The sequence below is a fragment of the Ixodes scapularis genome, unplaced genomic scaffold (genome assembly GCF_016920785.2).
Source record: "Ixodes scapularis isolate PalLabHiFi unplaced genomic scaffold, ASM1692078v2 ptg001739l_1__unscaffolded, whole genome shotgun sequence".
Classification (NCBI taxonomy): domain Eukaryota; kingdom Metazoa; phylum Arthropoda; class Arachnida; order Ixodida; family Ixodidae; genus Ixodes; species Ixodes scapularis.
Genome location: NW_024610190.1, coordinates 782,453 through 794,861, shown reverse-complemented (window position 1 = coordinate 794,861; position 12,409 = coordinate 782,453). Strand labels below are relative to the sequence as shown.

Below are 12,409 nucleotides of genomic sequence, written 5' to 3'. Positions count from 1 at the left end.
GGGCCCAGTGTCCCCATTCCGAGGAGTTGAAAGGAATTGAATTATCGAAAACTCTAATTCCCCGGAATGGAATTGGAACGGAATGGGGGTGCCCATTCCGCAACACTGGTGCACAGGCTGAAACAATGTTTACCCGAATGGAAATGGGCAGGACAACAGGAGCTGTCCAGTGAGGTGGTGATATGCAGAGTATGAGTTTGTCATTCCACTGTGCTTGGATGCCTCTCGTGTCAAATCGTTTTTTGCCATCATCTATTCGGCATGTATCCTCGACACAGCGCCCCTAGCGGGCGTAGTCTCAAACACGACCGGTGCGGCGCCATTCTTCGTCCACGATAGTTCCCCGGCTGCAGGGTAATTGGCTAATAGCGCAACGGTGCATGCGAAGCTGGTTCTTGTCGTAGTCGTACATTAGTTTGATATCTCAGACAATAAGCTCATAACTGCAACATGAGCTTCATGGTACCCTAAACTTTATGCTACGAGTGCTCGTTTTTCTAGCCAATGAGAACTTCAGTTTGGCAATATTTAATCGGGTAGTATTATGTGTTCGAACGCAGTTGCCCAATGTACATTTTAACAAAAAGATGACCATGGGTACCGATGTCTACAATTCAGTTTTTGTTTTTTTCGTCTACTTTCTTAGCAAGCTTTTGCTATGCCAGCATTTTTGTTTACTCCTACTTGGCCATAACAGAAAGCAGGTTACCAATTCAGTCCCGGTGGATCTTTTTTTCAAAAATAACTTTGAGCATGCGGAAGCCTTACGCAGGAACAAAGCCTTCAACCATTGTCAGCGTCGGGAGGAAGTGGGGCAACCTCTCCTGCTTCCTCAGCGACTCAGATGAGTCCCAGATGACGCAACTGAGCCAGCGCAATACACTTTCAGGACGCCCTTCCCATTTCCAGTCTCCGTCGCTTGGTGTCATCTTTATGTAAAAGAAAGCCCATTAATTTCAGGCAGAGTGTCCGGCTCTGATCATTGGGGACAAATTTACTACTAAAGATTACTACCAGATGCTGCTTCAAATTGCACCGGAACTAGAGAATTCGTCTCCGGGAGAGCTGAACAGCAAAAGGTGACGATTTGATAATTCGATATATATTAGTTCAATATTTACGTGGAACCTCAAAGATGGCTGTCTTTGAGCGCCGTAACTATCACCGCCTCCTTCCAGGCTACCGTTTTTGAAACACCTCATCACCATAGGCGACACTCGGAAACCGTAAGTAACCTAACATGACGGGTATGTGTCTGTGTGTCATGACTGTTTTGCAGTGTGATATGCTCTGATGTTTCTAGTCGTTTATTCTAATTGGATAAAGGTACCATCCGATGCTCCGACATGAATTAAGTACAAAGATTATACTGAGCTACAAAGGTTTGTCCAAAGCGCGATGATTAAAGAAGCGTTTATCGCTCCATAAATGATGAACGCTGCTCCAAACCTAAATAGTTCATTCAAAAAGAAGAAAAAAACTAAAAAGTTTTTTACTAGACAAATTCTTTTTTATACTCGATTGCCTTGGTTTTTGTAATCTTCGATGGCCTAACATAACACTGTTAAACTATCATGAATGGCGAATCATGTATGTAAGTGAAAACAGCGCGGAGAACCTTTCCCTGAACTCTTCACCTGTCACCGAGTGTAGGGTTAACACGCATCAGCGCAGACATCAGTATTAGAAGGTGAAAACTTTATGGTAAAACTCAATGATCTTTTAGCTCATTCTGAGCCGAACAGAAGACCCATCTAAAGCAATCCAAATATATACGCGCCGACAGAAGCTTTCTACAAGTAGTCACGCATGGCGCTCCGGCCACCCACATTCAGAAACGCATATGGGTGTCATCGGGAAACAAGTCAGTCACATAAACTGAACCCCGACAGCTGACTCTAGAGAGAGAGAGAGAGCAGTATTTTGAAAGCCTCATAAAATAAGCATGTTTTATAGTGAGGCCACCCAATCATATTAAAACAAAATACTAGGTTGTTTTCTTTGGTAGATCTATGTCACTCTCGCCTCCCGCATTCTTAGGGAACCGGGGTTTTTCAAGCCATATGACGCTTTCATATAACAAGAACAACTTTGTGGCTGCTCCAACCATATTCAACGATTCTGTTTGCTTACGTTAACGTGCACTAGCTTCGTGTCATTGCTGGGCAGTATCTCAAATACAAGTATTTGAAATACGAATTTCAAATATTTTGTTATTTTGCATATGTATTTAATTGCAAATTGGGTAATGTATTTGACGTGAGTATTTAACAGGGATGGGCAAAATACATGCAAACATGTATCGAAATACCAATACAAAATACTGCGTCAAAAATGTATTTAATCACAAATTTAATTACATTTCCAAAAAAGCATTTAAGTACAAGATACAAATGCAACCAAATGTATTCGGTCTCCTCCAAATACTTTTCCAAATACATTTCTCAAAATTTGCGCCAGCGACTTTAGGGCACCTGCAACGGGTTTCAGGGTATCTCATTTTAATTTTGCATCGCACACTCGGGAGTTAGTGTGGGAGGCTCTAGTAGCGCAATAGAAATATAATCCCCCCCAAAAATGTAATAAGCTTGGACGTAATATGTGAAAAAGGTACAGAGCTTCAAGCAGCTTTTTTTTGTCGATTACATTTTGGCATAGACCAACAAAGAAGCGAGACGACCAAGACGCGCAGCACTAGCGACGAAGACGCGCAGCACTAGCTCGTGTGGCAAGAGCTACATAGGCCAAACGGGCAGATCCCTCGACGACCGACTCCGGGAGCATGACTACTCCTTAAAGGCTACAGTGGGCGAAAATCTTCATCCCCGTTGCAGGGAATGCACGTGCAGAACATTATTCTGTGAGACCAACATCTTGGGGAAGAACAAAGACAAATTGACCCGCGAGGTATTGGAGGCCTTCTACATCCTTCGTGAGGACAGGAACTGTATTAGCGTTGAATCCGTAACGCTATCAAACAAGGAAAGGGAATTCCTTGAACAAAGAATGAAGGGCCCACACGAGCCTGATTGAACTAACCGCTATCATTCACGGGGCTGTGGTAGATGCACGAGTCCGCGGCGGATTATTTGTGTTTTTTTTCTTTCTCTTCCATTCTTGTCAGTAAATGTAGCTGTGAGTAGCGCTCTTTTCTGTCCTCTCCTTCTCCTCTCTACCTTGTGCGCTAAATACCTCAATATACTAGCTAGTGAATTTTTATTGTTGCAACTCGCACCAGTTACGAAAATCTGGACGACCCGCGCATTTAGAATGTTCCAGGCAAAATATGCATGGAAATCAGGCTGGAAAGCATCACAAGTTGTCACAGGCACTTAGTTAGCCAGTGTGCCTGTGAACGTCGATTTAACGTCACTATTCTTGCCCTGGACTAGCACCGTAATCACAAGGTCACTAAACGCTTGTGCTTGATTGAGAGAAACTGCATTCGGTGCAGAACGTAGTTTTCTTCCTGCTCTGGACAGAGCCGGATTTTCAAACGTGTATACCAAAATGTAATCGACAAAAAAAGCTGCTTGAAGCTCTGTACTTTTTTCGCTTATTACGTCCAAGCTGATTACATTTTTTTTTTGTGATTATATGCCTATTACGTTGCTAGAGCCTCGCACACTAACTCCCGAGTTTGCGATGCAAAGTTAAAATGAGATGCCCAGAAACTCGTTGCAGGTGCATTGAACTCACACACGCAAATTTTGAGGAATGTATTTGGAAAGGTATTTATAGGAAATCAAATACATTTGGTTGTATTTGTATCTTGTACTTAAATGCTTTTTTGTAAATGTAATTAGATTCGTAATTAGATACATTTTGACGAAGCATTTTGTATCTGTATTTCGATACATATTTGCATGTATTTTGCCGATCCCTGCTTCGTGTTAATGACCTCTGGGGAAAGGCTACATCTCGAAGCAAGCGGAAGCGCATGGAGCCTAGATTTTAACGGAGCCTACATTGTATGTTATGCGAACACGATGCTTATACTCAGCTTCACTTTAAGTATACAACCGCAGCCAGCACTACGAGATGATGAGCGAATCAATGAGATCCGAAAGTGTTTCGTCATGGCTCTCGTAGTTTTTCAGTTTTCGCTACGAATTCCTAAGCCAATCATGAACAAAGAGCGGAGGGTCACGCAGCATTACCCGTGCATACCAGGTTCATCCGGTATAAAAAAACGCAAAGAGAGAACGAGCGCCATGACGATACACTTTTGGCGCGTTTTGATTGGCTTCATCAGATCGTAATGTTGGCATGGGCATAATTTAAAAATGATGAGTCATTCCAATTTGTGAAGGTGGATGACCAGCGAAGCTGTTAAGTACGCGACACGGACGTGACACAGAATTCTCAACAAAGGTACGAGCTATCGCTGCCCCGAGAAGGCGGAAAAAACTAGACACGCGACGGGACCGCCGCCCGTCGGAAAGTAGACACCTGCGATGGGACCACCACCCCGGGAGAGCGAAGGAAAATAGGCACGCAAGTGCTTGGAAGGACGACAGAAAGAGGGCGTTGCGAGGCTTTGTTGACGCACATGAAAAAACATTAGAACCCTTGCCATAAACAGCTTTGATGTAGTAGAAAACGGAGTTTATTTATTTATTTATATACCTTAACGACCCCCATAGGGGGTATTACATAAGGGGTGGCATACAATAAACATCGACAAAAGAAGGGTACAAATGTCAGAAAAGCAAATTATGTATGTAAAATAAAGCAAAAATCGTCAAGAAGATTTGCATGCAAACACGCAAAAAAAAGAAACACCAAATATACCTATAGCCCTAGAGTAACACGGATGTGCACGGCTTGGGGCACTTCATGGCGTGCCTCAAGGCATTACTCCCGACCACAATGCTATTGACTCTCTCTAGCGGCGGCTTTATATTGTTGGAGCAGGCCACCTCGCTGTGGTCTGATTTCTGCAGTCAAGCTGCGCTACTCCGCCAATACCAGGAGCACCCCCGTAAGGTTGCTGTTTCCTGGCTATTGGAACGCCCTCACGTTCAAGAAAGATATATTGGCGCTTGTGCGAAGGCAGTGTGAGAAATAATGAGCCTAGCCGAAACTGGCTTGTTCAATTAGAATGAAGCTTGTCTAGTTCGTAGCAAACCTCTTACCGCGTCAGTGTCATCTGAAGCCCTCCGGCCCAGCAGCGTCATGAGGTGAACCAAGGCTGCCCGCCAGATAAGGTGGCGACCTAAACTTGCAAGCAGCGTCTGCATGAGCTTCGTCACGTTCCGGGCGAACCGACGATAGGGAGTTGTGGCATTTGGGCAGCGTTTACTTCGTGACACACGGACAAAGGGAAGAAGCAAGGGGGCCTGGACGGTGCCGTATAAATAAGGCGTGACTGGATGAATATAAGCGCGCGCCATCTAAAGTAACAACCTAACAGCACTAAATAACTGCCGATGCCTCCCTGCAGCAGGTTCACGAATGTGACTTTGAGCGGTTATTTCGCGCATGTGCGTTTGAGCGTCCTGTAGTACATTGTGTTCTCTTGAAACGGCTTATGATAAGAAAAGGGTAGTAAGGCAACACTTACCACCTGCGTATATATTTTTTATAATGTTAGGGCACCATTCGTTCTCCATGGGCTTTGAATAATTTTCACAATGCTGTAGGCTGCTCGTTCTCATAGGCAATGCCTAGTTATTTTTCGCGCAAATGTTGTGAGAGCGTCCAGGCTTCTCATGCAGATGCTCAAAGTGTTCCAAGATGACCCGATAGATAGCGGAAGCGCACCAGTGTTTCTGACGGAAATGAGATCACTAGCTTTTACGCTATTCACCCTACGCAACGTATTTGGCACCGCCTGACTAACCCTCTTTTCTGCACTCAAACGACATTGGAAAGGCAGAACGTTCACATTCACGACGCCGTCATGGAAGTGTTGCGGGAATGGTTCGATGACCAATGTAAATAGCCTCTCCTCAACGGGTTGGCGGCACTGGTAGAAATGTGTCACACTCAAGGGGACTACGTAGAGGAGTCTTAAAGTGCAATATGTCTGGGACGATTTATTTGCAAGAAGGCTCACCAGTTTTCAAAGATTCTTCGTATGTAGAACAAATAAAAGTAGTTTTCCTGAATGGTTCCTCAGGCTAGGCAGTAAAAAATTCTCTTAGGGTAATCTACACGGGCATTTGTCTTCGTGGCACCGGTCGATACTGTTTTTCTTGAAGTGTTTCAGAAAAATCTTCCTCTCCCAGCCTGAACGAAACTGAACACCCTGGTGCTCAGAAGTGACAATAACAAGGACTCTTTGTCTCGCAGAGGCAGTTCATCTCAGCATTAATTGAAGTATTCATCTCCCGCAGCGGCAGTATGACTTTCGATGACCTCATGAATTCCGTAACGGCTGAGGCCTACGCCACCATGAACTCCCTGTCGGCAAGAGTGCAGTTCGACCAAGACGCTTTCATCCAATATTCCTCGGTAAGTGTTTAAAAGCCTCAGGGTGATTTCAGATAAGATCGACCAAAGGATGGCTAGTCGACATTTTCAAATCAACTGATGTTTTTATATGTTATTGTCTAGTGTCTGGTATGAACGAATCCAAACTTAGTTTTGACTAGAAAAAATACTTGGGGACAGAAAAAATCGTAAGGCATGAGGTGGTGGACAGTTGCATTAACGCGCACTGATGGAGGGGGCCCGTTTGAGAGTGAATAACTAAAGCGAAAACATTAGGAGAACTCTAATACGTTTTAGGCGCAAACTATGGGTATAGCTTGCTTGTAATATAAAGTAATCATATTTATTTAAAATTTATTTATTTTTCTAAAAATTGACAAACATGCCTGCTCGAACGACAAATGGCAAAATTTGGAGGTCTGTATCTCATGAAATAATTGAATCATTATGATATAATTTGCAGATATTATTCTACTAATATGTAGCTAATATTTAAAAAATAACTAAGGTACCTGTGTGATACAATAGTTAGGATATATTTAGTCAAACATGGAAAAAAAATCAAACAAAGAAAAATTCCGATGCGAATAAAAAAAAACACCACCCTCGATTTTTTTTAAATTTAGGTAACCTGTTATACTCTATTTCGGCATTCATTTCCATTAAAAACATGTTGCATCATTTTATTGAGAATCAAGATACAACTCCCCAAAGTAGGGTCCTTTTTCAAAGCCTACACTTAGCAGTGTTTTATACAAGAACTGACTCTGAGTTCCAGTTTCATGAAACCAACACACATCTTTTATATATTTATATTCAGATGAGGTCAATGATAACTAAAGAAATCGTTCACACACTTAAATTAAGGAGAAACTACTGTGTACAAAGAGGTATCATATTACGGACTAGTGATCCGAGAAAAGATCATGCAGCCATCGGCCACAAGGAACTTTGTTTACTTTATTCTCCTGCGACACTATATGCTATTCCCTCTTCCGCTCTACCTTCATCTCTCTCTCTCTCTCTCTCTCATATATATCCCTGATATATATCCAGAACAAAAACATGTTCAAGCATTCCCTTTCTGCGTGGTAGTGTTCTGTGGCTAGCAAAAATCATTTCCTCGCTAAGCTCACGATTATGGCAAAATAGTTGCCGGAAACCGCAGACGACACTGGCCGCTAGTTCTGGCAAAACGGCCGATACAATCTTTTTTTCGCATTTCCCCGCTCGCTGTCAAGGACAAGGTGGTTCGCTTCAACCAGCAAAACATGGCCGCCGACGCCTGTTTACTGAGCAGTCATGCCTGTCGCCATCTCACTCGCTGGCGTCACGGGCGATAATATCAGGCACAAAGGGGCACACCAACCGGCAGCATTATCCCCAAATACTCGAGCCTCGCGTAAATACATAGAGTGTAAACGCTGTCGCCATGTTATCGTAGTAAGAACGCCCCCCCCCCCCCCTCCCCCAACGGGGGACTGCAGTACGCGACGGCGTACTAACACAACGGCGACGATATCGACATCGCGGGCCCCGAATTTTCCCATAGTTCTACTCCACGGGCATTTCTCGAAACGCTTCATATTGTGTACGCCCGCCTGGAAGGATTTCAGGCGCGTAGTTAAGATAAGGCGGTTCTCCGCGGCAAAAGAAAGCAATTTCACAAAAGCTTAAAAGCGGCGGCGACGCGTGTGCGGTGAACGCTTGTAGTTTTGGTGTAGACAGGGTGTGTGTGTTCTCGTTGTTGACACCAGCCGGCGATAAGGCACTGCAGGCGGTAGCTCAGTACAGCAAGGGCTAATCCGAGTGACCATCAACGTAACCCCACCGCCAACCCCTCGCGAACCGGTCGCCGACATGGCTCAGGCTGTGTCATGAACCACGTGGTAGAAGCTCGGGTGCTTTCATATCAGCGCGTGGAGGGACGACAGTGCGATTCCGGAAAGTCTTTTTCGAAGGCCGCTGACCACAATTTTTTTTCTGGAGACTTTCCCTCCTTCTTCCTTTGACGTGGATCACGCTTTGCCGACAGCCTCAGTTGTGACCTCTCTTTTCAAATGTACGTTTGCAGTTAGTGAGCTCCTCAGCCTCGGACTTGTCACTTGTGCACCCAGTAGTTCTTTCACTTGGCAATTATATGCCATCAGTTGGGGTTTAATTTCTATTATTTATGTATACATTATGAAGACGTCCTGGAGCTCCGAACGAGTGTTTTGTGCAGATTACTTTTGGAAACACAAAAAGACTATACCAAAGCAGCGGAATTTTCGAAGTGTTGGCGAGTTGGACCTAAACTCGTTGATGCAAATTCTTCCGCCTGACTGTTCCACCAAAGTGAGTGCGACGGACTACCTGTGCTACCATTGCTTCTTGCACATCACTAAGGAGATCTCGATGCGAAGCTCAGACCAGTGCCTTGACATATTTGTGCCAGCTGAAGAAGCAATTGAAGATCTAAATCGCAGCATACTACCTACAGATGTGTCGCCGCTGAGACAACCAAGCGTCGTAAGAAGTCGGGACAGGCCTGCCTATGTCAAGAGAAAGCAGACAGAACTGGAGCAGGTTGCTGTCAAGAATATACGCTCAAGGCTACGTATTGCGTACGACAGGGACGCACCATCGGGGTCGTCCGAACCAACATGCTCCACATGCACTGAGTGGATGGACAACTTTTGGCAGGCCTTTGAAACCGCCACCTCTCTCCGGGAACGTTGTCAACTGCTTACACTCCTGCCGTCAACACTGACGAAGAATGAGGTTCAAAAGATGATATCACAGGCCTCAATGTACCTCATCAGTAAATCCCGAAAACTCAAGGAAAAGCATGGCGTGTGGTATGAGCCGGATCCTTACACGAGGTGCAAGGTGAGCCCTGAGAACCTGTCTGCTGCCCTAGAGTACTTCACGAAAGACGAGCTACAATGTTCGCGCCAAAGTCCCAACCAGAAGGACGTCATCTCTGTCATGCTCAACGGAGAGAAAACGTTCGTGCCAAAGCGCTTCATGACACGCTCAATACGAGAGGCCTTCCGTATATACAAAGACAAGCATCCCGATTCCGGCGTTGGGCTAACGAAATTTTATTCGTTGCGCCCTAGATGGGTCCAATGTATTCCACACCAGGAAGTGTGCGTTTGTGTGCGCTGCGCCAATTATTATCTTTGTATTGCCGCTCTGGAGAACGTTACAGGCTCAACATTCAACACTGGTGAAATGAACTCGGCATTTCTGTGCGACCCAGCAACAGAACTGTGCCTTCAAGGAGACTGTGATCACTGCCCAAAAGGCCAGTTTCTTACACTCCAGGAACTTGATATCCCGGAGGATGAAGAGATTGTGCTTGCAACATGGGAGTCCGGCGACCTTGTGAAAAAAAACTTTGGAACCTGAGACTTTCCTAAAAGTCATCCAAGTGACGGTTGGAAGTTGGGTACTTCACAACCATATCCGGCAAACGCAAGATAAAGCGATCTACGATGAAAAACAGTGCATGCAAAGCGGGAGCATTGTCTTTCATTTTGACTTTGCTGAAAACTGGACCATCGTGCTTCCTGACGAAGTGCAAGCATATCACTGGAAAAAAAAAACAAGTTTAGATATTTACATGTGTAGTGACGACAAGAAAATCTACAAACAGCTTTGCCATCATCAGTGAGGACCTGTGTCACGACGCCGCTCACGCTTGCTTGGCTCTAGAAAAAGTGAAGGAGTGGGTTGAAGACAACGTTGCGGTATACTCGTACGTGACGTACGTAAGTGACGGCGCCGCCAGTCATTTCAAGAATCGCTACCAGCTTCACCAATTTGCAAAGGACGATTGCCCACAAGCCCAGTGGTTATTTTCTGCATCTGGACATGGGAAAAATGCATGTGACGGAGTTGGCGGACTCGTGAAGCACCAGGCCACGCTGAACAACCTGAGAGAACGTTCAGTAAGCGCAATTCAGACGGCCAGGACAATGGCGAGCGTTCTATCAAAGAAACTGAAAGGCGTGCATCTTGTATATCTGGACGAAAATGAGGTTGTTCGGTATCGTGAACAAAAAAAAGAAGAGTGGCTGACGGTGCGCGCCTTCCCTGGCATTCAGTCTTGGCACGCGTGGCGGCTCAGCAAGTCATCAACAGAAGGTACCTGTGACGTATATGTAGCACGGACAGTCGGATCTGCTTGGAAGCAACTTTATTAAATGGGTACAGCGAGGAAAACCTTAGCGTAAAGTGCCGAATTTGATTTCCCAAGGACTGCTCATTTTGAATGCAGGGACATCTTATTTATCACATTTTTCTTCACGGGGTATTTCACCTACTGTTTTTGTTGGTGGTTACTAATAACTTTTATCTGATCACTATAAAAAAAATCCCAAAATGTTATCCTCCAGCAGGATAAAATATATCGGCTTGCCACGATTCATTCATACACCGAGAGCATCGAAGCTGCTCCAGTTAGGCACTATGGCATCCGTCACCTGAAATTGTTTGTAATCGTAAATACACAGCCAACCTAAATATCTTACTATTATATCTTTGTTTGTGTGTGTGGAAGTAAAGTTATTTATTTTACTCTAGATGTAAAATATACCGGAAGGTACAACTTCACACTGCATCATCTTTTCTCAAGTCATTAGTCTCTAATATGATACCACTTTGTACGCTTATGTAAAATGCTGTATATAGTTTCTCCTCCCTTTTACTGTGTGACCGATCGCTCTTTTTATCAATGACCTCATGTGAATAAATGTATATAAAAGATTTCTGCAAGTTTCATGAAACTGGAACTCAGAGTCTCTTCTTGTATAGGACACTGCTAAGTGTAGGCTTTGAAAAAGGACCCTTCTTTGGGGAGTTGTTTCGTCTTTCACAGTGCAATGATGCAACATGTTTTTAATAGAAATGAATGCCGAAATAGAGTATAACAGGGTACCCAAATTTAAAAAAAATCGAAGCTGGTGTTTTTTTTTTATTCGCATTGGAATTTTTCTTTGTTTGATTTTTTTCCCATGTTTGCCTAAATATATTGTAACTATTGTGTCACTCAGATACCTTATTTATTTTTTCAATAATAGCCATATATTAGTAAAATAATGTCTGCAAGTTATGTAATAATTATTAAATTATTTTATGAGATACAGATTTCCAAAGTTTGCCATTTGTCGTTCGAGTAGGCATGTTTGGCAATTTTTAGAAAACTGAATAAATTTTTAATAAATATTATTACTTTATATTACAAGCAAGTTGTACCCATAGTTTGTTTGTAAAAAGTTTTAAAATTCTCCTAATTTTATTGTTTTAATTATTCACTTTCAAACTTGCCCCCTCCATCAGTGCGCGTTATTGCAACTGTTCACCTCTCCCTGCCTTACGATTTTTCTTGTCTCCAAATTTTTTTTCTGGTCAAAACTAAGTGTGGATTCGTTTATACCGGACACTAGACAATGTCATATAAAAACATCAGTTGATTTAAAAATGTCGACCAGCCACCCTTTGGTCGATCTTATCTGAAATCACCCCTCAATTTGTTATAGCTCTCGAATGCTAAAATACCACCTAGGACATTATTTTGAAAGTTAAACCAGTGTCATGGACACCAACGGAGCACCGCTTGTGGAGACCGCACTTTGACGGTATTTACAGTTCCGCAGAGTGCTGCAATCGACGGTTGACCACAGGGATCGCCGACGTCTCGGGCAAGGTCTCTACAAGTTTTCAAAAACTTTCTAGACATTCTGCGATTATTCTACACTACACCGCCCAGCGCGCTGAATTGTGGAGCGGTTAGGACGTACGTTAAGGCCGACTCCGAGGCTTCGGATAGTCCGGAAGCGACGCGATTCATTCTCATAATTTTAAACAAACAAAAAAAAAAAAAGAGTGAAAGAAAAGTTACGCGGATACTGTGCATTGTTATAAACCTGCTTTTTTGTTTTTGTTTTCTAAAGTAAGAAAAAAAAACACGAATATAATCAAT

The 12,409-nt window shown here is 43.7% G+C and overlaps 1 protein-coding gene across 1 annotated transcript in view; it reads left to right on the top strand.

Moving 5' to 3' along the window:
• LOC120848348 (medium-chain acyl-CoA ligase ACSF2, mitochondrial-like) overlaps window positions 1-12,409 on the top strand; it is a 100,620-nt gene that overhangs the window by 47,958 nt on the left and 40,253 nt on the right. Inside the window, exons 5-7 of the mRNA XM_040220354.2 lie at window positions 961-1,079; window positions 1,179-1,226; window positions 6,342-6,459. Of these exons, the coding sequence (XP_040076288.2) occupies window positions 961-1,079; window positions 1,179-1,226; window positions 6,342-6,459 (285 nt within the window). The remainder of the gene's footprint in view (window positions 1-960; window positions 1,080-1,178; window positions 1,227-6,341; window positions 6,460-12,409) is intronic.